This window comes from Rhineura floridana, chromosome 4 (genome assembly GCF_030035675.1).
Source record: "Rhineura floridana isolate rRhiFlo1 chromosome 4, rRhiFlo1.hap2, whole genome shotgun sequence".
In the NCBI taxonomy this organism is placed as follows: Eukaryota; Metazoa; Chordata; class Lepidosauria; order Squamata; family Rhineuridae; genus Rhineura; species Rhineura floridana.
In genome coordinates this window covers 209958895-209986029 of record NC_084483.1, presented here as the reverse complement: position 1 = coordinate 209986029, position 27135 = coordinate 209958895, and the positions used below count along the sequence as shown (strand labels likewise).

At 50.8% G+C, this 27135-nt stretch overlaps 1 protein-coding gene across 1 annotated transcript; it reads right to left on the bottom strand.

Annotated features, from left to right (window-relative positions):
* Positions 1-75: 75 nt before the first annotated feature.
* HADHA (hydroxyacyl-CoA dehydrogenase trifunctional multienzyme complex subunit alpha) lies at positions 76-27123 on the bottom strand. The gene is made up of 20 exons (XM_061625899.1): positions 26931-27123; positions 22028-22069; positions 19589-19659; positions 18827-18960; positions 17553-17691; positions 16588-16707; positions 16368-16470; positions 15226-15348; positions 14983-15101; positions 12016-12072; positions 9739-9848; positions 8825-8959; positions 7635-7806; positions 6986-7072; positions 4439-4579; positions 3640-3708; positions 2836-3031; positions 2080-2194; positions 989-1134; positions 76-565 (listed from the first exon to the last, which is right to left on the bottom strand). Exons 1-20 carry the CDS (start codon positions 27013-27015, stop codon positions 420-422), a joined length of 2310 nt encoding a protein of 769 aa, XP_061481883.1. The 5' UTR covers positions 27016-27123; the 3' UTR covers positions 76-419.
* Positions 27124-27135: the final 12 nt, after the last annotated feature.

The following is a 27135-nucleotide window of genomic DNA, read 5'->3' as shown; positions in this document are numbered from 1 at the left end:
CCTTCTGAATTTTGCTCCAGGTAGCGTTTACAGCTGAAACAGGAGCAACTCTCACCCTGAATAAACAACCAGAGATTATCTACAGAACAAGACACTGGGATTTTATTGTTAGGAATTCTCTTGGTTTGAATTATGACTGCAGGCCTGTCCTGGGCCCAGAAACAGCCATTTTTAGCACTCGTGCTGCTGCCAGCCTAGGGAGGGCAGGGCCCCATGCTCCGGCTGAACAGAAACCCCTTCTCGTGGGAAGCCAACGTGCAGCCTGGTCACAAGGGGTGGGTCGGAGGGAGAGGCAGTGCCTGAGCGGCTAAGGCACTTGGAGGGTTAACACCCACAACCCCCTGAGCTACAGGCAGAAGAATCTCTTGCAGGCCTTACCCCCCTCCTGGGGGCCAGCGGGATGGCGGCTCAGGCAAGTTTCACTTGTGGAATTTCTTGCTGGAGTCCTTGGCGTGATCAAGCAGCAGCTGACATGGTGTGAACTGGCTCCCATAGACATCCTCATACTTCCTCATGCGATCCACCAGCCGCTGCGCCCCGTAGTAGTCTGCGTACCGGAAGGGACCTGCCACAACACGTGGGGTGGGGTGGGTGAATGGGGGGGAAGAGAGGCTTCCTAGGCCAGAGGGTACCACAGCCACCCACAGAGGACTCTTCCATGAACTGCCGATGTGCTGCAAATCCCATCAGTTACAAGGTGTGCAACCTCATCCACAGTGGGGTGAGCTGGGAAGCAAGATTGGGGCAGAAAGGGCTGAGGGCTCCCAGATCCTCTTTCCCTCTGGGCCCCCTTCCTCCCACACAGCCACCCCCACAGCTAATGCTGAACTAGCAACGGAGAAAATGCCACCCCTGCCACCAGCCCTGGGTCAAAGTCAGCCAGCAAGGGTTTTTAAAAATGGCTGGCAGCCTCCCTGAGGACCTACCTGGCTCTACAGCGACAGCACAAGCTTATCAATCAAATGAATGAATAAACGCCCTTCCTTACCTCCCAGGCATGGCGGGAAACCCAGCCCGAACACAGCCCCAATATCCCCCTCCACGGGGTTGCTGAGGATGCCCTCTTGCAGGGTCAGGACTGCCTCATTCACAAACCTGGCCACCAAGCGCATCTGGATGTCTTCCTCTGAGGAGCTGGGAAGAGGGAGAAGAGGCACTAGTTAGCTAGGCGGGAGCAGGAGCTGCAGCCCAGGCACAAGGCCATCCCAGGGGAGGGACGGCAGCTGCTTTCCCATGCAGAAGGGCCCAGAGCCAGTGCCTGGGAGCAGCATCTCCAACTCAGCGGGAGATGGGAAAGACCTTGGGAGATCTACTGCCTGCTGGAGAAAAGGGGGAGGGATCCAGGAGATCTGCAGGAGATCAGACAGGATTTCCAACTCCCAACTGTGTAACGAGAACAACAAAAATCCCCCCCCCCAATTTTTTTATTCTGGTCCGGTACACAAAGGCCCACACTGGCCACACACTCAGAGCCACTCTGTTCCTTTACCTGTATCCCACCCACCTGAGCCACTCTTATACCTGGCTCCAGTTAGTGGATCTCAATAGGCTTAGGTTTTAGATTACACCCTTTCCCCTAAAAAAAGTCCCAAAGCGATTTACAACCACGTAAATATATATACACAATGATAAGGTCACAGACTGGTGGCCCTATGGGGAGGGACACTGTTGGCTAGGCTAGGCTAGGCTCCCCATGGCAGCCCTCCCTCCTAGCTATGAAAACCAAAGGAGATCCTGTGATGCTGAAGTCTGCCCACCAATCCCGGGCAAAAGGGACTCACTGGGGCGGGGCTTGGCATGTTGAAGTCCACCCCCTGGCACTTCCAAGTTTAGAAGACTTCAGATAGCAGGACTAGAGTGGAGGGGCCCCTTTCTACCCAACAGTTTGAAGAGCTGCTGCCAGCCAGAGTAGAGAGAACTGGCCGAGATGGACCAGTCCTCCTATGCAGAATAAGCCAGCTGCATACTGCATGTTGGTTTGCATTCAGGGAGTTATGGAAGGCCAGCCTCCCAGGAGTGACTCCTTAACCCTGCAGTGCTCTCTCACCCAGAAACTCCTCCTTGTTTGACATGACTCACACTTCTGGCTGGGCGGCCACTTTGAACCTCGCCAGGATTTCATCCATGCCAGTGTTGGCACTCCGGTTCTTTACCCCTTCCTGGTAAACATAGAAGCCCTTTCCAGATTTGCGACCTGCCAAAGAAAGGATAAGGCAGTGAGCAGGGGCTGTGGCTGGCCGTGGGACCCCCTCTGTAGCCAACTGGGATAGAAGGGAAGCCATGTGTGTCAGAGGGAGACACGTGACTGGGGGCCAGTGGCCAGAGCCATTGATCCTAGTTTGTCCGCAGAATGAAAGGCTGAACTCAGAGACTGGGAGCCAGTTCAGGAAGTAAGACCTGATCTTGCACGGCCACAGCTCAGGCAAGTCCAGGCACAGCAGCCCACCTGAGAACATCAGATACAGCAGCAAAAGGTGCTGCCCGCAAACATCAGGGGGTCTCGGAGCCCTGCTTCGGACCCTTCCCCAAGCTGCTCTCGCCCACGCAGGAAGGGTTGGCACAAAAACAACAGGCACATGGGTGGGGGCCAACTGTCTGGGTCTGTCCCACCCATGAGTTGCCCAGCCTGGTGGGTGAGTGGGCAGGTACGACCTATGTGCAGACAGTATCCATGCACCTAGCATTTGCTCTACACCATTTGCCAGGAGAACAGATGGGGAACCAGCGGAAGCAAGCGGGATGTGCGCGTTTCTGGCATGCTGTTCATACAGAACGCCTCTCTGCGTGGAGCACAGGGAGGGTCTCGGCTGCCTTCTTGCAAGCATAGCCACTTACCTAGAAAGCCCTTGCCCACCATGGCTTTCATCAGCTCCACATTCCCGCCTTTGAACCGTTCACCGAAGGCTTTGCCGAGATCCTCAGCCACGTGCGTGGCGACATCGACGCCCACTTCATCGATCAGGGTGGCGGCCCCAACCGGGAAGCCAAAACCCGTGGAAAGGGCGTCCACCTTCTTTGCATCATTGCCTTCCTGCGTGGGGCAGCAGTCGGGTTAGCAGCGCACGGAAAGGGAGGCTGGAGGGGACACTGCTGCAGGCTGCAGAACGTGGCCGTCTCCAGGTGCCTGAGCCCTTGCAAGGGGAACTCATGCAGCCGCTGCCGCTCCTGAGGAGCAGGTGGCACCAGAACCTGGGCGTGCGTGAGAAGGGCTTGAGTGGACGTGTTCAGAAGCTTGAGCATGACCCAGGTGCATTCAGGGGAGATTCCCATACGGCATAGAGGGGGGTGGGGGAGAGAATTGCCAGGTGGGGCCCCGCCCATCCCGATTCACCCGCCAAATGCACAACAGAGGGGCTGGTTGGTGCATTGTGTGCAGAAGAGCTCTGGCCCTTCTTCCCCTTGATCCACAGCTCGCCTGCATCGTTAAGGCTGGAGATGGAAGTGATGGAAGCTGAGGAAATCTGACACAACAGGAAGAGCAGCAGGAGGGGCTGTGCTGAGCCTAGCTGCTTGACGCCTTGAAGCGCGGATGTGTCGAGTTCTGGGCGGGCTCTATGTTAAGGCACCATCCCCTCACAGCCTCAATCCAAGAGCACCACGAGGAAGATGGCCCCCAAGCCCTGGGCAACCTGCACCAACCTGGAGAACTCGGACGATTTCAGCCAACATGGGTGCAAGACATCTGGTTGTGTAGAACCCTGGTCCGTCCTGCAGGGAGGAAGCAGAGAGGTCAAGACGTTGTTGCTTCGTCCTCCTTGGTAGACAAGACTCTAACCCACTCGAGTCCTGGCAGCGGTTCTGGTAGATGCAGACCCCTCTGCTCATAAAACAGGGGGCGGGAATTTGAGCAACCGGACGTTCTTGTCTAGGCCAACTTTTATTCTAGTGAATGAGGCTAAACTGGAATTAGGCTGAAAACTTAAAGTAACCAGAGCTTCTTTTCTGGATGATTTTGAAAAGCCAAAAAATAAAGAAAAGGAAGTTGCAAGTGGAGCAGGCAGGTGGCCTCTGCCTAAAACAGCAGGCTTTGTGCATTCCGTGAGGCAGTGGGGCTGGTAGAGCAGTACAGATTGATGCTGGGCACGTTAAGAGTGCAATTTTATTCGTTATTTAACTTTTGTAAATTGTTTTGCCTTCATTGACGTATTTTTATGCTTGTGCCTGTTTTTTGTGTAAGCCACCTTGAGGGCCTTTGGCCAAAAGGCAGGAGAGAAATAAATTTAATGATAATGATAATGATGATAATAATAGTTTTGCACATCTGAAGTCTCTGGGGAAGGTTGCAGTCGGCGGCAGCCTCCCTCCCCCTTGCGCAGGCCAGGCAGGGCTACCTCTTAACTCTCCCTCCTCAGCCTGGCCAGGTAGCAATGGAGAGAAAGGTTCAACCTTTGCCCTTCTTGATCCACCTGGAAGCCATGGCACAAAAAAAGTTAATCACCTTAACGACAATGATGACCTTCCCTTGCTTGAGGCCAACGGCAACAGCAGAGGCCGCCGTCTCCTGCGAGGTCTTCTCGGTGGTGATGATCTCAAGCAGCTGCATCTTGTCGACGGGAGAGAAGTAGTGCATCCCAATCACCTAGAGCGCAAAGGCAGGCAGATCGGAACAGGATTAGGCCCTCTCACATAGCAGGGGCCTCCCTCTAAATCACAACAATGAAGTGACTCAAGCCTCTTGCACAGGAGCAAGCAACGCTTGGTTAGAATCAAGCCTACCCAAACTCTGAATCCAGAAATCTGAGCATGTGCCTTAAAGAGACCCCCAGTGTTGCCACTGTGCTCTATAGGTGTGTGTCTAAGCCCAGGCTTCTGCAACCTGGTGCCCTCCAGATGTCTTGGACTACAACACCTGCTGAAAACCTTTTTGTTCTGTCAGGCTTGTGCAGGCAATTAAGAAGATGTCCTGTCACAAAAGTTCACCTTTCTTTTTATTTGGTTTGTTTTTAACTCATCGTAAACGGCTTTGATGTTTGACAAAATATGGTATACAAATATATTCATAAATATTTATATATTTATTTATTTATCGCATTTGTATACTGCCCCATAGCCAAAGCTCTCTGGGCGGTTTACAACAATTAAAAACATTAAAAACAAATATACAAATTTAAAAACACATTTTAAAAAAAGCAATTTAAAAACACATGCTAAAATGCCTGGGAGAAGGGGAAAGTCTTGACCTGGTGCCGAAAAGGTGCACCTCATCAGGAAGATCATTCCATAATTCCCATTATTCTCTGATCATCGGTAAGGCTGGCAGGGGCTGGTGGGAGTTGGAGTCCAACAGCACTTAGAGGGCACCAGGTTGGGGGAGGTTAGTCTTCACCCCCTTTCCGTTGTATGAGCAGAAACAGCAACAGCTGTACTTATTTAGATCATCCTCAGCTGAGCCTCCTACAAATGGGAGCCAGGCACTAAATTGGTGTCTCTCCACTCAGTGGGTAGCGCTCTTGCCTTGCATGCAGAAGGCTCCAGGTTCAATCCCCAACGGCCTCTCCAGCTAGGGCTGGGAAAATGCCTTTGCCTGAAACCACGGAGAGCCACTGGCAGCCAGTCAGGGGCGTCACTACCGGGGTGCGGAGGGTGCGAACCGCACCCGGGTGACACCCTGAGGGGGGTGACATCCAGAGCCACCCCGCCCCACGCCGTTGCCCTGCGCCAACTCCTCCTCAGCGGCAGGCGGGCGAAACCAAAAGCAGGCGCCCGCTCACTGGCGGTGAGGCCGGGACAAGCCTCCCACCGCCAGCCTGGAGCGTGTGGTGAGTGTGTGTGCGCGTGTGTGCACGCAAGACCAGCCACCCCCGTCCACGCACCTGGGAGGGCACACGCCGGAGGTCCGCACCCCCCGCACTTCCGCTAGTGATGCCGCTGCAGCCAGCACAGCTAGTACTGAGCTAGATGGACTGATGGGCTGACTCCATAGAAGGCAGCTGCCGATGGCCCTGTGCTCCTAATGCCTCTACGCACAGCCTTGCTGTTCTGGCTGCAGACTGCGCAGTGGAAGAAGGGCATGCAGGACAGATCTTGGAGTGTGACAGGAGAGGAGGTGGTCTGGAGCAAAGCTCATTAGCGCAAATAAAGTATCCCCGCCCCCTCGTGGAAGGGGCCTTAGCTCAGCGGCACAGCACACGCTTCGAGTGCAGAAGGGCACAAGGCCAGCTCCTGGCATCTCCTGCTAACTATGGTCCAGGCGATGGTCTGAAGGCACATGAGACCAGCTCCCTGCTGAAGCTAAGCAGGGTCAGGTCTGGTCTGTGCTTGGATGGGAGACCACCTGGGAACCATACGGAAGCCGCCTTGGGTTGCTATCATGAAAGAAAGGCGGGGTAGAAATGTAATAAATAAATAAATAAATAATCAACTAGAAAAATGATTGATCAGTTCTGTTGTAACACTGAGGGACTAATATTTTGCACGTCACTAAAAACTCAAGATAAGCTGCTGTCCATTGTTTACTGGGAAGGCCAGTCTTTAATGTTTTCCTTTTATTGCCTGTTCCTTGATACAGCTTCCCAAAAGTAAACAGTGCACTCCCAACTAATCAACGAAAGCGACCGACTGAACAGATTAACAGTTTGGCCTGCCAAAGAGGCACTTTACTGCAGAAGAGGCAAAGGTGCCCATTTGCCCCAAGAGGAGGCGTGCTGCGCTTTGCTTTTCAGAGGAAACAAGCCACCAGGCCGGCATGCATCTGGTGAGGAAGAGGCCTTGTACTTTCATGGCAAGCTGGGGAGGAAAGGAAGGGAGAGAGAGGAGAGACCCTCCCTCCATCTCCAAATCACACCCTTCTTTCCCAGGACAGACAAGGTGGCTCCATAAATTCACTGAATCATAAGGGCAAGGGGATGCAGTTATGGAAAGGGCACCCCACGGGGGCAAGGGGAGATTGACCCTCAGCACTCCCAAAGAGCTCAGCAGATGCCCAGCTGGGCTTCAGAATTCATCTCCCACAAGACAGAGGATGGCAGCCTTATCTGGGACTCACCTTATCTGGCCTTTTGCTGGCTGCAGCTATCTGGTTGATGGGGAGCGCAGATGTGTTGCTGGCAAAGATACAATGAGGAGGGACCAGCTGGGGAGACAAGGCAGGTGTTACACTGGAGGGGAGGGTGGTTTACGCAGAGACCGGCACCCTTGAATGGAGGATCTGAGCACAGACTCTCAGGCTGCAACCAGCAGATGCCTCAAGATCAACAATGGTTATGCAAGGATGTGCAGACCCTTCCCACAATCTACACCTCATGCAGGCACAACGGTGACTGCAATCACTGGCTGGTGTCAGAAATGGGCTTTTGTCGGCCGCTGAATCCATGGATCACCATAAAGGCGTAGGGGTGGGGGTTGGATGGCACAGGGCAGAGATGCAGCAGGTTTGCCACAATACAGTGTATTGTGCTACAGGCTTTATGTGGCATTTACAAACGGATCAGCCCGCTGTTAGGAGATGTGCCAAATGAGCACATCAATCATCTTAGGCTATGGAGAACGAAGGAGGCAGCAACCTGCTGGAAGGACGGCAGTGGGGCCCAGGGGTGTTTCCCCCCCTGCACTTCAAGGGGAGCATCCAAAAGACACTCGGTGCACCCCACGAGTCCTATCGTGCATGTCCCCCCCCCCAGCAACCCCCTACTCACCGCCTCCACCTCCTTCAGCACTTTGTGCTTGATGCTGATGTCCTCAAAGACAGCTTCGATCACCATGTCGGCTTTTCCAAAGTCCTTGTAGTCCAGCTGCCCTGTCAGGTTGCTGAGGGTCGCATCCCTCTCGAACGACGTCAGAGTCTTCTTCTTCACTTTGTCATTCAAGCTAGGAGAGAGCCGGGGGGGGGACACAGAGGGGGTCCCTCGAGTGAAGGCCTAACTCAGGCGGCCACGGCCAAGGCCCGGACTTCTTTACCACGAAGGCGGCTTGCCTAGCACCAACCCCTTGTGACGTCTACTCAGCACGAGGCAAAGACCCTCCCATTGCCCCAGGCTCTTATTCTGAGCTCTGCTCGTTTCTCTTATTACTGTTTCAATTTGTTTGTCTTTTTATGTGATTGTTTTATTGCCATCTGTTTTAGAATCCAGCTTGGAAATGCATATATGGAAGATGCATCACAAGTAAAATAAAGAGGCCCATGCTCTGACGGCCAGAAGCCTGCTTTCAAAGAGCCTGGCTTCCAAATTATGTGCCAAATGCAAACACTGATCCCCAATCACCCTGTCCAAAAGGCCTACCCAGTGGCTATAACCCCCCCCCAAAAAAGCTAAGAGAGGATGGGGGAGAAGGGGCAACCAAGCCAAACCAAGACCACGTCTGAGAGAGAGGCTCCAGCCAATTAAAAAAATTTCCTAACCAGCATCCTAGTGGGCTAATCTATCATCATCATCATCTTTGTTGCTTCCAGGATATTTTGTCAGTGGATGCACACACTTTGGCCTTTGCAAGCTTAAACCAGAGTGGTGGAAGACAGGACGCTCCAGGGAGCAGAGTGAACCCCTCAGCCCCTTTGCAGGGCCAGCGACTCCAGCTCCTCTTTGGTGGGGGGCAAGGAGGACCCAATTGGGGAAGGAGGCACACGCAGTTGGCCTAACTGCTTAACCTCCAAGCAAGAAACGACGTGTACCTCAAGCAGCTTTGCCTGGAAGTTGGATTCTCTATCCTCAAACCCTCTTGCCATCCCCAGCAATGAGAGCAATTCTGCACATGGTCAACTGCAGACTGCTGCTCTACACTCCGCGGACTGAAGCTGCCCCTGGCACTGACAGCCAGAGCTCCCGCTCAGATTTAAACGGTTCCTTGATCCAGGCATGCCACGGGGCTGGGTCCGAAATGAGCCTACCCCTTGTAGACCTGCTGCTGTCCTCTGCTCAAGCTCTGCAGGGCCGTGTCCTTCAGGATGGTCTTCAGCCCCTTGTCCACAGAGACCTGAGCAATTCCTGCCCCCATCAGGCCTGCCCCCAGGATGGCAAGAGTCCTGCAGAGAAGGAAGCAAGCAAGGAAAGGTGGGGGGGACGGATGGCAGACACACTTTGGGACCACTCAACGTGCTTGTGCAGAACCCTTGAACTGGCTACCACAGACAGGAAACTGCACTCACAGAGGCGGACTTACCTTCCATTTCCAATCCCGAATGACCTTCTGCAAATACTCCAGAAAGCCTTGCAGCAAAGAGTCTACAGTGCCCCTTAATGTTCCTTGGGATGCGACTAGCCAAGCGCATAGGAGCATGGGATTAGTCATATGAGCATAAGAAGAGGCGGGGTGCTGGATTAGATTATTTCCCACAATGGCCAACCAGATGTCTCTGGACAGCCGTCCAACAGGACCCAACTGGAATCCTTCTGCAGAAGTCAGAGAAATGGGGGGGGAGGGTGCTTGTCCCTCCAGCTGGCTCCCGGGCAGCTGAGGGAACACACTGGCCGTGGGCTCAGGCGCTCCAATTCCTGAGACTGCAAGACAATTCAAGAGCTGTCCCTGTTCCCCAGCATTCAAAAGGCATGCTCCCTCACACAGCTAGCCTCTAGCCATCACGACTAGTAGCCAGTGATGGCCTTAACTTCCATAAATTTGTCTAACCCCCTTGCAGGCCTCGGTCACATCTCGTGGCAGCAAACTCCAGGGCTTCACTATGACCGCTCTGTTTGTCTTGTGGGCTGGCTTGCCAGTTGTTGCTGCAGCCCACCTCGCTGGTCTAGCCCATGCAGAGGCAAATGGAGGCCGATCTGGTTCTAGCCAATCTGGAGCTGGACTTACTGGATGGGTTGCTTTGGCTGCCCAAACTTGTTCTTCTTGCACTGCACCTGCCCATGGTACAGCCCGATCAGTGCCTTCGATTCCGGAGTCATCCCGAGTTCCCCAAATTTCTGCAGGAGAAGGAAAAAGAGAAGGGCACAGTCAGAGGCCCATGCTGAGGCTGAGAAAAGGTGCACAGGGGTTGCAGAACGGAACACCAGAGCATCAGGCAGAAGCGATACAGTTACTTGGAAAGTTGAGCCCTTGGAGGACTCCTAAGCAAGCCTGTAAACACTGTCTCAGGCAGGATGCAGACATCCTGAGGATTCAGGACCCAGGACAGGGAGCTCAAAGAGAAGAGGCCATGGAAATCTGCAAACCCCCCAATCAATCAATCAATCATTGGATTTATATCCTGCCCTTCCTCCCAGCAGGAGCCCAGGGCGGCAAATAAAAGCACTAAAAACACTTTAAAACATCATAAAAACAGACTTTAAAATACTTTAAAATTAAAACAAAACATCTTTAAAATCAACTTAAAAAGCAATTCCAGCACAGACAAACTGGGATAAGATATCTACTTAAAAGGCTTCTTGAAAGAGGAAAGTCTTTAGCAGGTGCCGAAAAGACAGCAGAGATGGCGCCTGCCTAATATTCAAAGGGTAGGAAGTTCCACAGGGTAGGTGCTGCCACACTAAAGGCCCGTTTCCTATGTTGTGCAGAACGGACCTCCTGATAAGATGGTATCTGCAGGAGGCCCTCACCTGCATAGCACAGTGATCAACTGGGTATATAAGGGGTAAGACGGTCTTTCAGGTATCCTGGTCCAGAGCTGTATAGGGCTTTGTACACCAAAACTAGAACCTTGAACTTGGGCAGGTAGCAAATGGGTAGTAAATATTTGAATACAGACTTAATCAATACAGCAAATTATTTTCTTAGTGTACATACTATGCACAGTTCACACTAGGCTGTTTTCACACACTCCGGGTCCCTCATGGAAGGAACAGCCAGGACATACAAGTAAAGAAAGTCAGCATTCTGGAACCAACCCTGGACCTCGTAGGAGAATTTAATGTGCCAAGCGGATGAACACTGAGAAAGCCAGGAGGCGCCCCGGCTCGTGATGCTGCCACCTCGGAACGCAGCCTGGGAAGTGGCCTGTGCATAGTTAATCTGAAGGCTACACAAACCGGAAATGCCAGGAAGAGCCCCTCACCACATCAGCCACCAGGGAAGCCCACACTGGAGGAAACAGAGAAGAGTCAAGATGCGTGGGAGGGAGACTGGGGGAGGAGCAGCAGCGGCACAGGGGTGCATGCCTCCCATATTTGGAGGCTCAGCATCAGTCAGTGATCAAGAAACGCCAGCCAAGAATTAGGATGCCCCAAAGGGGAGGAAAATACAAAGCCAGGGCAGGGGAAAGCAGGTGCCGGTAGACCAAGCCTGTGGCAAAAGGGTACTCAGCCCACTAGGGCTGCCCTAATCCCCATTACTATTTTTAAGCCCCCGGGCTTCTAAGCGCTGTGAGAAGAGGCCCACTAAGGTGCAGCGCAAAGCACCAAGGGCAATGGCCTGCGCCTTCAAACTGAGAGCTCCAAGCGAGGAGGCGCTGAGGAGGCGGGCACAATTCTCTGCTTGCCTGCAGAAACAGCTGCTTTCCTCAAGTCACCCCAAACTGGAGCTTAGCAACCCACTTAGCCACCTTGCAGCCTGCAAGCCCCAGACGTTGCCCCCATCTCGCACCTGCAGGCCACAGAAACACATTTGGGCACCCTTCGCTTCCTTTTCCTACTCCCACTTGATGTGTCCACAATCAAGTCCCTCCCAGAACCACGCTTCACGCAAGCCCCTCTGACCCCCCCCTCATTGCTTTGCTTTGCGCTGCCAGCCTGATCTGGCCCTTCTTTGCCTTTCCACACGCCCGTCTCCAATCAGCTCAGTCCTCCTCTCCACCCTACCCCCTCTAAGTCCTCCAGTCAGCAACCTGTGGCTCAACAGGGTGCTGATGGACCAACCAGGCTTCTCGGGTCCAGATCTGACTACAGGGCAAGGCATACCTTGCAGCGATTCAAACTGGGCGCCTCTTGCCTGAAAACTCTCCAAGTTGTGAGGGGGTTTCCCTGGAGACACAAAGGCTTACCCAGACGCCAACACACTCAGGAAAATAAGCTGTTTGAGGTGAACTGTGGCACCGCTGGGGGCGGGGGGGGCCTCTTCCCTAACATGACATCTCTCAAGTCAGTCAATCTCCCCTTAAGTTTAACGTTCAAAGCGGGAAGCCAAAAGGCCCCTTACCTGGGATTCCGCAAGGTAGCCGCCTTCGTTGCCTTGCTCCAGGCCAGTCTTCACAACCTAAACCAAGGAAGACAAATCCTTTCAGGATATTTAAACATTTTTATGCCACCCTTCAGTTCAAAATTTCCAGGGTGGTGTACAAATGACAAATAAAAATTACAACAAAGAAATGAGACTGTAGGAGGGACTTCCGGGAAGTGTTGCTTTGCCTGTGCTGCCTCTGAGCGAGCTCTCGTCTCAGAAGAAGCTTTTTCAGCTTTAAAATTAGTCAGAATGCTCTTTTTGACTGATAAAGATTTTCTCCCGGGCAGGGAGAAACATAGAGATCAACCCCAAAGCCTGTTTTTGTGGGGAGGACTGGATTTCATTTATTTATGAGAGAAAGTTCAAACTGCAATGCCGGATGGACTTTCATCAAGCTCTAGCTGATTACAGCGACACGTTTATCTTTTCTTTAAAGAAAAAACGGATTCTAACAGGCAGATAAGCATCCTTCTTTCTATCTTCTTTTTTTACTTGGTTTAAATTGGTGTAGCAAAAAAGAGATTTGTCAATGAATCAGCTGTGAAGAACTTCTAGGTGAGTTTTATGGCTTTTCTCTTTCACTAACGAAATTAAGGAGGAAAGAAATCGAAAAAGCTTATCTTTGTTTTTATCGCAAAAAGCTGTCCTGGAGGTGCATTCTAAAGATACCAACGGAAGAGGGATTTCTATTTCGAGGAGGGGGGAACAAAACCTTTTTTTTTGGTCTATTTCATTTTGACGAATCTGCTTGTTCACGACGCCACTAATTGTTTTGATGTTGGGAACTAAGTTTGTTTTGTATTCCTGAACACATAGAGATAAGGCAGGCTGTATTGTCTACACTGATACAAGCAAGCCTGAAATATTAACCCAATTGTGGCTGAAATAATTTTTGTCTCTGTGGTTTTAAGAATGACAACCAGGAAAGTGAATGAGACCATGGAAGAAATTATGTTTCAGAAAATAATGGGTGAGATTGAGATAACGAAACAAACCCTGAGACAGGGTAGACAGGAGATGAAAATTGAACTTAACAAAATGACGCAGGAGCTTAAAGAAATAGTGGATTCTGTGAGAGAGGAGTTTGATGGGATAGGGAAGCTACAAGCCCTGGAGATTGGAACAAATGTGAAATTTGAAAAAGATTTGGATTTTATGGATGTTAGAAATAAAGTTGACTGTTTGGAATTCAACGTTGTCTCTGAAGAAATTAATGAAGATTTTGGTGGTAAAGTTATCAATGTCTTGGATAATTTTCTGGACTGGAATGATGTGATGGAGTTTGACACAGAAAAAATCTATGGAGTTGGCTACAGATATGTGACAGTGGAGAAACTCTTAAGAGATGAGCCAGTGCATTTTGTAAAAAAGAAGAACAGAGATATGACTTTGCAGCAATACTTCAGCAACATATTCAGAATTCTTGACTGGAATGATGTGATGGGGCTTGACATGGAAAAATTTATGGAATTAACTACAAATATGTGACAGAGCAGAGATGCACCCAGAGCAGAGATGTGACTTTACAACAATATTTCAACAACATATTCAGAATTGATGGCAAAGACATATTTGTGATGGGGGAAATTCCCATCAGACTCTTGTTATATGACTATGGCTACGACAGCAAGATCATCATGGGATACTGATAATGGACGAATGGATACTGAAACCACTGGATTTAACAGGACTATTGAAGATGGAAGATGGAATTAATATTGATAATGGAAGAATGGTTATGGAAATTATTGGACTTAACAGATTTGACGAGATGGATTAATTGATATGTTTACTTGGACTATGGCTATGACAACAAGATTATTATGGGATATTGATAACGGAAGAATGGCTACTGAAATTACTGGACTTAACAGGATTATTGAAGATGGAAGATGGAGTTAACATAGATAATGGAAGAATGGCTATTGAAATTATTGGGCCTAACAGATTTGAATTAGATGGATTAAGCGATATGTTTATTTGGAGAAAAATTGAAAGATATATCTTTCAAAGAATTGAAACCTCTCTTTGACTTTTTGTGGAAAGAATAAAATAATGTTTATGAGATTTGATGATTAATTAAGATAACTACTGGAGGAAAGTGATTTTATAATATAATTTTAGAGATAGGATTGTTATATATTCTAGACCTATAACTGATCTGCGACAAATCGGAAGTCGACATTTTATTTTATTGTTTAATTGTTTTTGTTTTGTTTTGTTTTTTGTCTTTGAAAATTTGAATAAAAATTAATGATAAAAAAAAAATTACAACAAAGAAATAGTAAAAGGCGGTGCAAGGAAGGGAGAAGGGAAAAAGAAAAAAAAAATGCCAGAGAGCCTCTCAGCCAGGGCCCACAAGGCACACGCACACAGGGGCAGGCCTCCCCCTGCAGCTGGCGCTGATCAGGGCAGCCCGTCCAGAGCTGACCGCTTCCTGCCTGCAATCCTCAACAGTGGCAGTCAGCTGCAGGATGAGACTAGCTAGCAGCTGGAAGGAGGAACTGCTCTCTGGTTGCTCCAACTTCTTCATTGCCAAAGGAATCAAAAGGAATGTTATTAGACAAGCTCAACTGGCATCAATGGAAATGCTAATACAGGGATGTGGACCGGGCTCAGATGTTGCCAGACTACAACTCCCATCATCACTGACCAGTGGCCATGCTGGCTGGGGCTGATGGGGGGTTGGAGTCCAGCAATGTCTGGATGGCCTCCCAGGCCCCGCATTCCTGATGTAACAGTTTGCTCACAGAAACAAAGCTGGGTGGGTCCAAGGCCAACTTGCCCATCCTCCGCCCCAAGGCAGGCAGGCAGGCAGGCCCAGAGATGCCACACGTCACAAGAGTCCAGTCACATGCAGGGTGGAAAGGACGTGGGCATGCGCAGGCAGAGACACACGTGGCCCCCTGCTTCCACAAGCCTCTGAAGAAGCAAAGCATTCACCTCAATGATCTTGAGGGGAGCCGGGTACAGGCCTTTCGTCTGCTTCTGTACTTTCCCCTCCACCGTCTTGTAGACTTGCTGCCGCACAAAGCGAAAGGCCATGGCGTAGTCCATCACCTCTGCAAGACAAGGCAAAGCCGGCTCAAGTGACACAGCCGCTCTTGGCGCAAGCGCAGCCCGGGGACCACGCCTGCTGCCCGCCTCCAGCTTGGCCAAGGGTCAAAGCAATGCAAGGCCACTCACTCTGAACCAGCCCCTTGTCCTTCTTCCGAGAAATCGTCTTGTTGGCGAGCCCTCGGGCAAAAGTGATGGCCACCTCCTCCAGGTATTCGATCGTCCGCTCCTCGGGGCTCTTGATGCCTGGCCCTGCAAATACACAGACGGGCCTTTAGCAGGAAGTGAAAGTGCAGCCAAAGGATCTTCCTAAAGGAGAAAACTACTCCAGAAGGACAGACTCCAGGAATGCAAGGATCCCACTGAGGCTTCCACTTGCCCTCCCTCCAAGGTCCCTTCCCTTGCTTTCAGGCTTATATTTAAGGGTTGTGACCCTGCATGACGTTATTCCACGTCTATTATAACACAGGTGTCCTCATGTTCATTTTGTCATTCGCAAAGATCCCCAGTCTCCAGGAATGGGAAACGTCTGTGGCCCTCAAGATGGTGTTGGACTCCCAACTCTCATCAGCCCCAGTCAGCAGGGCCAACAGTCACAGGTGATGGGAGCTGGATCAAGCCACACCTGGAGGGCCCGGAGCCCCCATTCCTGGCCTAACCCACTGCCTGCCTTCCACCCAGCTCTGGCTTTCCACACACAAGCTTGAAAGTGGACCCTTCCATTTTTTAACACTGGCTAAGTTTGCCAGAGCAGCTCTTGGCTCTACGGAGCTGTAGCCCTCAGGCATCCTTCCTCTGAGGAGGACAGCCCATTTCCAGCCCATCCAGATTGTCAGTTTAACATTTGGGAGCTCTGCGCTTTCTCGGTTTCTTTTCCACTGTCTATTTTTTTCAGTTCTACCAAGTCATGTGTAAGGCTGCCATCAGGTTGATTCCCTCACCCAAGGCATCTGCATTAATTCAATACTGCACACACCCAGAGCATTTTTCTCATACAATTTACTCACCACAAACAGAAGCAGTATCTTTATCTGCGCTTACAGGAGCTGTTGCCCCCAGCCCTCGCAGCCGTAAAAATGGCCAGGATCCCTGAGGGCTACCACGATGGGCAACCGGGAGGGCCTTCCTCACCCATTAGGGAAATTACCAGGATCGTGGGGGTCAACCACATCACAAACCCTGCCAACCCAGGGCGGTGCACAGGAGAGAAAAGATCAAGGCAATGCAGCGGTACGTGTGAGTGTGTGAGAGAGAGACAGTCTCCTGCTAACCTAGGGGGTCCACCAGCTGGTCCACCAGCCCCATCTTTTTTGCTCTGTCAGCACGGATGTTCCTTCCGGTCAGCATCATGTCAAAGGCAGTAGGAAGCCCCACCTGAAAGGAAGAAAGAGGGAGTGCCGCTCACCAGGAGGAAGGGCACCAGCCAGGCCGAACTCTGCCACCGCCAGCCCCTGAGGCCCCGCTGGAGATCTACGTGAGGGGTCTGCTCACCATCTTTGGCAGCCTCTGAGTGCCTCCGGCCCCTGGCAGCAGACCCAGCAGCACCTCCGGCGTGCCCAGGACGGTTTTTTTGTCTTTGGTTGCTATTCGGTAATGGCAAGCGATGGCAACCTGGAAAAGGAACGCAGGGAGCTGCCTTAACAGAGTCAGACCACTGGCCCGTCTTGCCCAGTACCGTCTACACTGGCTGGCAGCAGCTCCGCAGGGGTTCAGACGGGACATTCCCAGCCCTACCTGGAGGTGCTCTCGGGGGTTGAACCTGGGACCTGAGCCACGCCGGCCCTTCCCCTCAGGCGGACGCAGGGGACGCCATCTCACACACACAACCCACTCTCCCAAGGAGTGCCCACCAGCATCCCTTGGCTGCAGAGCAGCCTTCTGCCTTGGGACTGGCGCTCTCTGGAACAGCCCTGCAAAGAGCACCTTTGGGAGGCTGTGCCTAGGAGCTTCCTGTCCTATAAAGCCTTACACGGCTTGGGACCACAATACCTGTTGGAACGCCTCTCCCGACATGAACCCACCCGTACACTAGGCTCAACATCCAAGGCCCTCCTCCTGCTCAGTGGTGGCCTCCAAATTATGGAATGATGTGTTTGACGAGGTGTGCCTGGCGCCAACACTGTTATCTTTTCAGCGCCAGGTCAAGACTTTCCTCTTCTCCCAGGCATTTTAGCATGTGTTTTAATTGGTTTTTAAGTATGTGTTTTTAAATTTGTATATTTCTTTTTATGTTTTAATTGTTATAAATAGCCCAGAGAGCTCTGGCCATGGGGTGTAATAAATAAAAATGTAATAAATGTAATAAATAAAAAAAGAAACCCCACTAAAGCTGGCAAGGCCTGATCTGTTAGGGAGAGGTGGGTGGCCCAGCTCAGAGCCAGGGGGTCAGGCTAGCTGGCTTTAACTCCCCCCCAAACCTTGATACTCTCCAGAGAGACTATGCCCCCCCTCCATACCTCCAGGCCTCCACCAAGACAGGACCCACTGATGGCAGCGACGATGGGCTTTGGTGATTTTTCAAGGTTCTCCAGCATCTTCTGTCCTTCCTGAGAAAGTTGAGATATTTCTTGGCTGGATTTGCAGGCCTCAATCATGCTACAAGCAGGACAAAGAGAGAGCTTTGGTGCTGTGCAATGAAGAAGGGGGCACTCCGACCTACCCTCTCTAGGCTTCCAGAGAAGCCATTTAAAGTGCCTGGCAAGTGGCACTGGGCACCTCCTGTACACAACTCTTTGGGAATGCCTCTTTGCCAGCTGATGGGTGGTGGAGCTGGCGGACTGTGGTGACGCAGCAGTCTCCTTGCTTTATACTACTCTCTGCTGAGCCACAGACCAGCTGAGCCACACTGGCCCACGCAAGGCACTGCGCCAACTGGCCCACCCTCTCAGGACTCTGAACTGCTTACTTCATGGAGGTACTGGCTGCAGCGTGAGGTTTTGTTCTCACAGGGCCCTAACACCTCACCCGCAGAGAGAAAGCTCCCTCAGGATGACCCGTCATCAGCTAGCAAGTAAGAGGAGGGCCCTTTTTATATGACACAGAGCAGGTGCTCACGCTCTGGTCCTCTCCATTTAATCAATGCTCTGAAAAGCCAGCCTCCTTCACTAGATGCTTTGGGGAAGCAGCTATCCCAATCTGCAGCTGTGGCAGCAATTCCAATCCTCTCCAGCAGAGGGCAGCAGATATCTCCTCTTCTTGCTCCAGGTTTTGCTTTCCCCTAAAGCAGGAGTCACCAACATGGCGCCCGCTGAAACTGTCCTTCGTGTCTACGGGATGTTCCTTGCCTCCTGTCCAAATGAGGCTTGGATGGAGCATGCCATTGTAGCCAATAGAACAGGTTGTGTGTGTGGGGCCCCCCACAACAGTTTCTCCGGTTTGCAAATGTGCCCGTGGACCCAAAAAAGTTGGCAAAAGGCTGCCCTAAAAGGCCTATGACTTCCATCAGTGCCAGCTGTGGTTGATGTTAGTCTAAAACAGGAGTGGGGAGCCTTTGGCCCCTCAGATGTTGCTGAACTACAAATCCCATCAGCCCTAGTGAGCATGGCCAATGGCGAAGGATGAAAGTTGTCGTTCAGCAACATCTGGAGTGCCAAAGTTCCCCACACTTGGTCTAAAACATATGCAGGGCACCCAGTTGTCAGAGACTGCCCTGAAGCAGGCCACCTGGCTTGCTCGTTTCTCCAGCTATCCCTCCTCCCACTACGCAGGGATTCCCCTTTGTGGAATTTACTTGATGTCCGCGCCCGCAATGAAGCAGCCAGGCTTGGCCGAGATCAGGACAGCGCTAGCGATGGTGTCGTTGGCCCATATTTCATTCATGATGTCTATGAACTCTGCTTGCAGCTGCCTGGAGAGAGTGTTCACCTGGAAGACACACAGCAGGCAACCTAAAGCCACGGTGGGCAAAGGGGAAGTTCTGGCGCTGGGAGGAGCGCAGCCCTTGCCTGCTAGCCCCACCGCATCATGGAGGAGCCAACCCTCAGGAAGGCGGTGGGTGCGCTTCAGAACTAAACCCACAAAACAGGAGGTCAATTCTACAGGGCCGAGGCCAGTGAGGCCCAGGGACTGCGGCCCGCATCTGGAGCCCAGGGATTTGGGTGGGAATCCCAGCTGCACCATGGGGCTAAATCACTCAGCAGCTTCAGTTGCCCACCTGTTAAGCCAGATTCATAAGGGCCTACCTCACAGCATTGTTGTGAAGAGGGAACAAGCAGCAACCTGGAAGCATTTTATAACTAACGGCCAGCTATTGCGCCCTCCTTGTTTTCTTATTGCAAGATGCTCTCTTTTTTAAAATCAGAACTCTGATTTAGTCCGACATGTCATTTCCCTCCTTTATATCTCCAAGACACCCACACGCCCCTTTTAACCCCTCCACACAATGATCTCCTTCAGCATTCTTCTTTTCATTGTGCTCTGGGGCCACTTCCCATTCCTCCTAAGTCCCAGTTTAAACCACTTGTGCCCAAGAGGAACCAAAAGGAAAGCCTACCTTGGAATTTGGAGAGTTGAAACGCACAACGGCAACATCTCCTTTGATGTCATAGTTAACATGGGTTCTAGCTGGGGGGGGAAAGAGATTTAGATTTACACACAAAACTTAGGATGGGGCCACCAACCTTTTTTAGACCCCGGGGCATATTTGGATTTTTGAGTGCGTGCCATGGGCGCCACCCCTTCTAGTCATTCCCTCCACCACCCTCACCTCAGAAAGAGAGAAAGCACATGTGTGCACACTTCACTTTCCCAAGGGATCTGGGTAAAAGGCTGATCTAGTAGAATTAATCTGAGTCTCAAAAAGCACATACAGTAGGGCCCCGCTTCTCGGTGCCCCGCTTTTCAACATTGCGCTAATACGGTGCCAGCGGGGCGATCAGCTGGAGGGGGTCTGGAGCTCCCCGCGCTCCAGCTGATCTTCTTCTCCTCCGGTGCGATCAGCGGGTTAGGTTCCAGACCCCCGCACTACAGCTGATCCGCTTTTCGGCGGTTTTCACTTTTCAGCGGGGGTCTGGAACCTAACCTGCCGTATGAGTGGGGCCCTACTGTACAGCTGAAAGAGGAAGTGGGAAACAGTGTCACTCTTTTGACTTCCTCCTCCAGTTCTATGTACTTTTCAAGAAATAAAAAGGTAACCATCCTCATCACCACATGACCAAGGGGCCAGTGAGGCTTCTGGGGTGACAGGGGAAGACCTCAAGGGCGCCACTGTGCCCAGTCATGTTGGTGACTCTCGAGTTGGAAGAATCCCTCAGAACCATGCCTGTCCTTTCCTCTTCTGCTGAATGGATTCTGCAGGGCTTAATGTAGAACGTGGCAGAACTCGTGGGGACACAGAAGCGTCTGTTTTCCCCACAAAGGAGCACAGCCTGCAGAGATGCACAGGGGGAGAGTGTGGAGCTGAAGGTTTAAACCCAGAGAAAGGTCCGACTGGGGTTCACAGTGCCCCCCTCCCCTGCATGCATGCTGGTCGCTCCCATATGTTGGTTTTCTCTTTTGCAGCTGTTCCCCTTTCCACCCTCCTCATCCAAGTGCCACCCATGCCTACTTTCCTACCCCACCCCAGGCTCCCAACAGTTGGAGGGCAAAAAGTAGCCCTCCGTGTGCAAAATGTCCTTCAGAATACGACACGAGATGAACAGTGCCTCCAGACCAACAGCCTACTGTGCATTTTGGATACTCTGTTCATGGGGTTTTCGTGGTCAGAGGTATTCAGAGGTGGTTTCCCATTGCCTTCCTCTGAGTCTGGATGCATCTTACTCTGGTATCTCAGCTTTGACCATTGCGCCATGGGTGCCCCTGCTAGGAGTCTAGCCTCTTGGTCGAGACTCCTGAAGGCATTGCTCTCAGCTTCTTCGACACTCTCAAACCGCCTCACCACTCTATTTATTTAATCTATATGCAGAGCATATCATACGGAAAGCAGGATTGGACCAAGATGAAGGAGGTGTGAAAATTGGAGGGAGAAATATCAATAATGTAAGATATGCTGACGATACCATACTCTTAGCAGAAACCAGTAATGATTTGAAACGAATGTTGATGAAAGTGAAAGAGGAAAGCACAAAAGCAGGACTACAGCTGAATGTCAAAAAGACTAAAGTAATGACAACAGAAGATTTATGTAACTTTAAAGTTGATAACGAGGATATTGAACGTCGAGGACAATAAACATCATGGATTATCAATACCTTGGCACAGTCATTAACCAACATGGAGACAATAGTCAAGAAATCAGAAGAAGGCTAGGACTGGGAAGGGCAGCTGTGAGAAAACTAGAAAAGGTCCTCAAATGCAAAGATGTATCACTGAACACTAAAGCCAGGATCATTCAGACCATGGTATTCCCGATCTCTATGTATGGAAGTGGAAGATGGACAGTGAAAAGAGCGAATAAGAGAAAAATCAACTCCTTTGAAATGTGGTGTTGGAGGAGAGCTTTGCGCATACCATGGACTGCAAAAAAGACAAATAATTGGGTGTTAGAACAAATTAAACCAGAACTAACACTAGAAGCTAAAATGATGAAACTGAGGTTATCATACTTTGGACACATCATGAGAAGACAGGATTCACTAGAAAAGACAATCATGCTGGGGAAAACAGAAGGGAGTGGAAAAAGAGGAAAGCCAAACAAGAGATGGATTTCCATAAAGGAAGCCACAGATCTGAACTTACAAGATCTGAACAGGGTAGTTCACGACAGATGCTCTTGGAGGTCACTGATTCATAGTGTCGCTGCAAGTCATAGTTGACTTGAAGGCACATAACAACAATAACAACATTGTTGTGCTTCATTCCCTCTGTTATTAATTACAAGTGTGAAGGAACAACCCCCACCGCCCATCCAGGAACTTTGCCTTCTTTGCCTCATTTCTTTCAGCCAGGACCAAACTCCACTCATAGCCACTGACACCCCCCCGACCCAACTTACAGTTCAGAGGAGAGGAGGTGCTGAGGTTTCGACAGGCATAACCTGGGGGGGGGGGAGAGAGAGAGAGAGAGAGAGAGATTTCCGTAGTTATGTGGGACCAGGAAGAAAACACACACTTTTCAAATCCCCTAGAAGCAAACGTCAAGGCACTTGGCCATCCAGGAGTGGAACCAGGACCTTTCTCTTCCTTGAGTTTCTAGGCTGAGTTTCTAGCCAAGTCCTGGCTGCCGTTTGTAAGGCAAATGCCTCTCTCTGCTGTCAAAGCCATTTATTAATTCAGGGGTGACTAACCTGTGGCCCTCTAGATGTTGTTGAACTCTCATTATCTCTGACCACTGGCCATGCTGGCTAGCACTAGTGACAGCTGAAGCCCAGCAACGTTTGGAAGCCCACAAGTTACCCTCCTGCATTAACTGACATATATTTAACACAGAATTTGTACCAGCCAGACAGCAATTTCATAGGAAACCTTCTGAACCTCCACCATCCCAAAGGTCACATAGCTTCAGACAGCAAAAGCAGGGCAGCTGGGCAATGCCTTGCCAACATGCGCCAATAAGCAGCACAGAATAGCTTCTCCTAAAATACTGGGGGCAGCTTCATCCTCAGCTAAGGTGGCCAACATTTCTTGTGATGCCTTTTCCCACATAGACACAGCTTTCAACCTTTCCTTGCCATTCCTCTACAGTTCAGTTTACATTGATCCATTTGGGTTGTAACAATATATTCCCCCACAGAGCTACAGGAAGGCAAGGCACACTCATGCAGCTTTTAATCCAGTCCCAGTCTCAATCTTGCACTACCCCCTAGTGGGCTTTCCAATGCATGTTGGCTTTTCTAAACCTGCACTATAACAGAACGTAGCCTCCACTCCCAAGACCCAACTGGGCTAAGCGCTTTTGATGCCATGAGGCGAGTTTCACCCGTCATTTTCCACGTAGGGAGGAGTGGGTGTGTTACTCCCCCACATTTTGATTTCCACAAGTGATGAACGAAAGCTACAGCGTCTCTGGGTGACCTTAATCATGTCAAAAGTTGTCTTTTCAAATTCATCTCAACAGATCCTTTGTTTATGTTCTGAAACCACCTCAGACAAACTGGGGTTATGCCCATGAAAAATGCAGCATAGTACAAAGGCACACACAGAGATGTTATATGACGGGACGCCTCACCCGAGAGGGATGAGAGACATTCTTCTGTTGCTTCGTCAACTAGAGACCGGGTTTACAGGTGCCAGGCAGCAGTTTGGGGTGATCTTCTTTTTCAGATACAAGCGAAACATGCTGTTCTTGCTTACTCCAGAAACCTTGAATTTGTCATGGATTCCTGGCAGCTGAGCAGAAATCCACCTCTTGCCATCTCGGTGCAGCTTTGCTGCAATTCTCCTCCTGGCCCTTTAGGGACTTTGACAACCCAGCGTCACTCTGCACATTGTTACACAGGCCAATATGACACACCTGGGATTTCTCCACCCTTGCTATGCCTTTTCCAAGCATGCAGGTCCCTAACGCACACTGGAAGTCTGAGCATTGCTAATTAACTGAAATGCAATCTAAGCTATCCATTGTGTTAACAAGACACAAAGCTGCACAGAAAGCCATCCGTGAGGGTCACAAGTCCAGCTGAGAGGAGGAGGAAGCCACCTGACGGAGAGTCTACGTCATAGACCAAACATGTGCTGGGTAAGTCAGTCACATGGTCCAGGCTCAAAGCTGGAGGTGTGCCACGCCCTCTGGCCCAGATTGCCAGAGTGGAAAGGGAAGGACCTTTCACCTACATTCCCCCGTGCCCAGAAGAGCAGTGGCTCTGGAGACTGGACAGCACGCCCCTCCTGCTGAACTGAGTCTCCTTTGGGGAGTGCTCCTCTTCTCTCCACCAGGACCAGACCAGGCAGGTAAACATCCCACCCCCACGATCTACATGCTGCAGGTTCTCCACATCTGAGAATGGACTCTTCACAATTGCTTCTTGGGGCATAAAGATCTGCCACTTTCTTGCCCAAACATTCAAACTGGCAACATGCAAAGAAGCTGGTTTCCTACTTAGGCAGGTCCCAGAATGATAGGAGTCCCCCCCCCTTTGCTACCCTTAAAGCACATATTTCAAAATTAGACCTGCTCAGCTATATAATACAGAAGTGCCAACAGAGCACCCATGTGCTAGACCGCAGCCTTATCCTGCTTTTAGGGTTCCTAACACTTCATTCTTTGACTGCGTAAGAAGCATAAAGGCAACAGGGAAGCGGAACAGTCACCTTATACCAGCAAGCGCTATCTAGCTAAGGGCTTGCGGACTTGTCATAATGCGGCAAGGGTGCGATGGCAACAGTCCTCCCCGTTGTCTACCCCACAGTTTGATATACAAAATAATACATAGGGCCACACTAGTCTTCAGTTTCCTTCCCCGAGAGTAGTGTGTGTGTGTTTGTTTTTAACAGAGCTGTGAGGAATATCTATCTGTGGGCATACAGCCAGGGAGCCCTGTTGCTTTCAAGCCTGCTTGCAGGCTTCCCGAGATCATTAGAGTCTGATACAGCAGAGATCATCTTATGGTCTTACTGCCTGTTGCAGAATAGCATAACAACTGAACTTACACATCTCTAAAAGTGGACTAGCCACACTCACTGGGGATACGCCTAGCACAACCATACAGGATACAGTCAGGAGCAGTATGCCATCAAATGCTACCTGCTAGGGGCAAACAACGTGGAAGTGCTAGAATCATGGAGTTGGAAGGAGCCTATAAGGCCATCCAGTCCAACCCCCTGCTCAATGCAGGAATCCAAATTAAAGCATCCCCGACAGGTGGCTGTCCAGCTGCCTCTTGAAGGCCTCCAGTGTCGGACAGCCCACTGCCTCCCTAGGTCATTGGTTCCATTGTCATATGGCTCTAACAGTTAGGAGGTTTTTCCTGAAGTTCAGTCAAAATCTGGCTTCCTGCAGCTTGAGCCCATTATTCCGTGTTCTGCACTCTGGGACGATCGAGAAGAGTTCCTGGCCCTCCTCGGTAGGACAACCTTTCAAGTGCTTGAAGAGTGCCATCATATCTCCCCTTAGTCTTCTCTTCTCCAGGCTCAACATGCCCAGTTCTTTCAGTCTCTCCTCATAAGGCTTTGTTTCCAGTCCCCTGGTCATCCTTGTTGCTCTTCTCTGAACTCATTCCAGTTTATCTGCATCCTTCTTAAAGTGCGGAGACCAGAACTGGACGCAGTACTCAAGATGAAGCCTAGCCGCTGCTGAATAGAGGGGTAGTTACTTTCATGCCCTGCTTGTGGAGTTTCTGAAATCATTTGGCTGGCCACTGTTGGACTGAGGGACAAGCATGAGAGGCTGTTCAGGCCCTCCAAGTTCCACCTCAGCAGAACTCTCAAACTCTTTAGAATGGGGGTGGGTAGCCTTTTTGGCACTAGGACTATATGCCACTCTCATGCACATATGCAGGGGATGGCAAAATCCGGCACCCCATCACAGCACTGAGTGGAGAGCTTTAAACCTCTCTTCTCAGCTCAGCACTGAGATAGAGTGCCCACTTTTGCCACAGTGACATTCAGTACATGGGCCACATATTCACCAAATCTGCTTTAGAACAATCTTAGGTGGCACGAGCCAAGAGAGATCATTCCGGGAAGTATATATAAAATAAAATAACTGTAGGAAGCCACTTTCTACTGATCAATTTTATACTAAAACCATTCCAGAGACCATCACTGCTGCCGGCTTAAACAGCTACAGGAGGAAATCATACAGTAAATGGCTCTTAAATGGATTGGATTAGATAAAATCATAGAAGACAATTTTATCCATGCAAACTGGCCACTACTTCAACAAAACATCTGTGTGCAGTGTACTTCCATATGAGAGAGGTGGGGGACAAGGTAGGGCTCTTACATTTGTGTCCTACCTATGGGCTTCTCAGAGATATCCAGGTGTCCGGTCAGACTCATTTTGGTCTGATCCAACACCAGGACTCTTCCAACGTGCTAGGCTGGTGCAGACCAGGGAGAGGGCTTTTTCGATTGTGGCCCCCACCCTCTGGAACTTGCTTCCCTTTGACCTTCGGCATGCCCCCTCCCTGATGACCTTTCGCCGCGCCTTAAAAACCTGGCTTTTCAGGCAGGCCTATGGGATCTCTGGGGTGGGTTAGGTTTTATACTGTATCAGTGTAGGATGGTTTTTTAGATGACATGATATTAATACTGTGATTGTTATGAATATGTTGATATTGTATTTTATATTGTGTACGTCGCCCAGAGTGTCCGTTAAGTCGGACAGATGGGCGACTAATAAATAAAATTTTATTATTATTATTATTAGAACATCACCATATAATGCAATCTCTCTGTGTGTGGGGGGGGAAGGGGTCGTGGTGGGATGAAAACAGAAGGAAAACAGGGAAGGAGGAAAGTGTGGATAAAAACGTAAGCCATAAATAAAAGCTGCTTCAGCTGCGGGTGCTTCGGCACAGACTAAGACAGAGCAGAGCATAAGAAGTAGGGCATGTGTGTCTGTGGGCCACAGGTTTCATGGACAAAGTGGGTCTGGAGGAAGGATTTGGGGAGAGGGGGGCGGAGACACACATGTGTTTGGGTGGGGGGAGCAGCAAGGGCGAACGCCTTTCGAGGGAGCAGGGAGACCTTTGGACGGCAGGGGACTGTGGTGGTGCTGGAGGAGCGAAGAGCCCTCACAGGACATAACAGGCAGACCAGACGGCAAGGCCGTGGAGGGTTGGGGGTGGGCCCGATGATCTTCAGAGGTCCCTCCCAGCAACAGGAGAGAAGAATAAGTTACGGAGGATCGAGGGAAAAGGGGGGGATCGGGGGAGACCCCACCCACATTCCCTGCCCAGTCCTACCCGGGGGGTGGAGGCGGACATGTGCACCCCCCTCACTCCTCCTCCCCCTCACCTGGGAGGCAGGTCCGGGCCGGGCAGTACTTGGCGGCGGCCGTGAAGCGCGTGAGGCTCCCGATGGCTCGGACAGCAGCCGCCATGTTGGCCCAGCGGGGAGGTCGAGAGAGCGGACTGAGGAGGGAGTCGAGGCTGGCGAAGGGGGCGGGGCTGACAGGGGCCTCCCACGCCTCTCCTCGCCTCTGCCTCGCGTGAGGGACGTC

Coding starts and splice junctions, on each gene's coding strand:
- HADHA (XM_061625899.1), bottom strand. CDS start 27,015: ATGGCGGCTGCTGTCCGAGCCATCGGGAGCCTCACGCGCTTCACGGCC. Junction 9,849..12,015: donor GCTACCTTGCGGAATCCCAG/GTAAGGGGCCTT, acceptor CTTCTCCTGCAG/AAATTTGGGGAACTCGGGAT. Junction 3,032..3,639: donor AAATCGTCCGAGTTCTCCAG/GTTGGTGCAGGT, acceptor TGCCCCACGCAG/GAAGGCAATGATGCAAAGAA.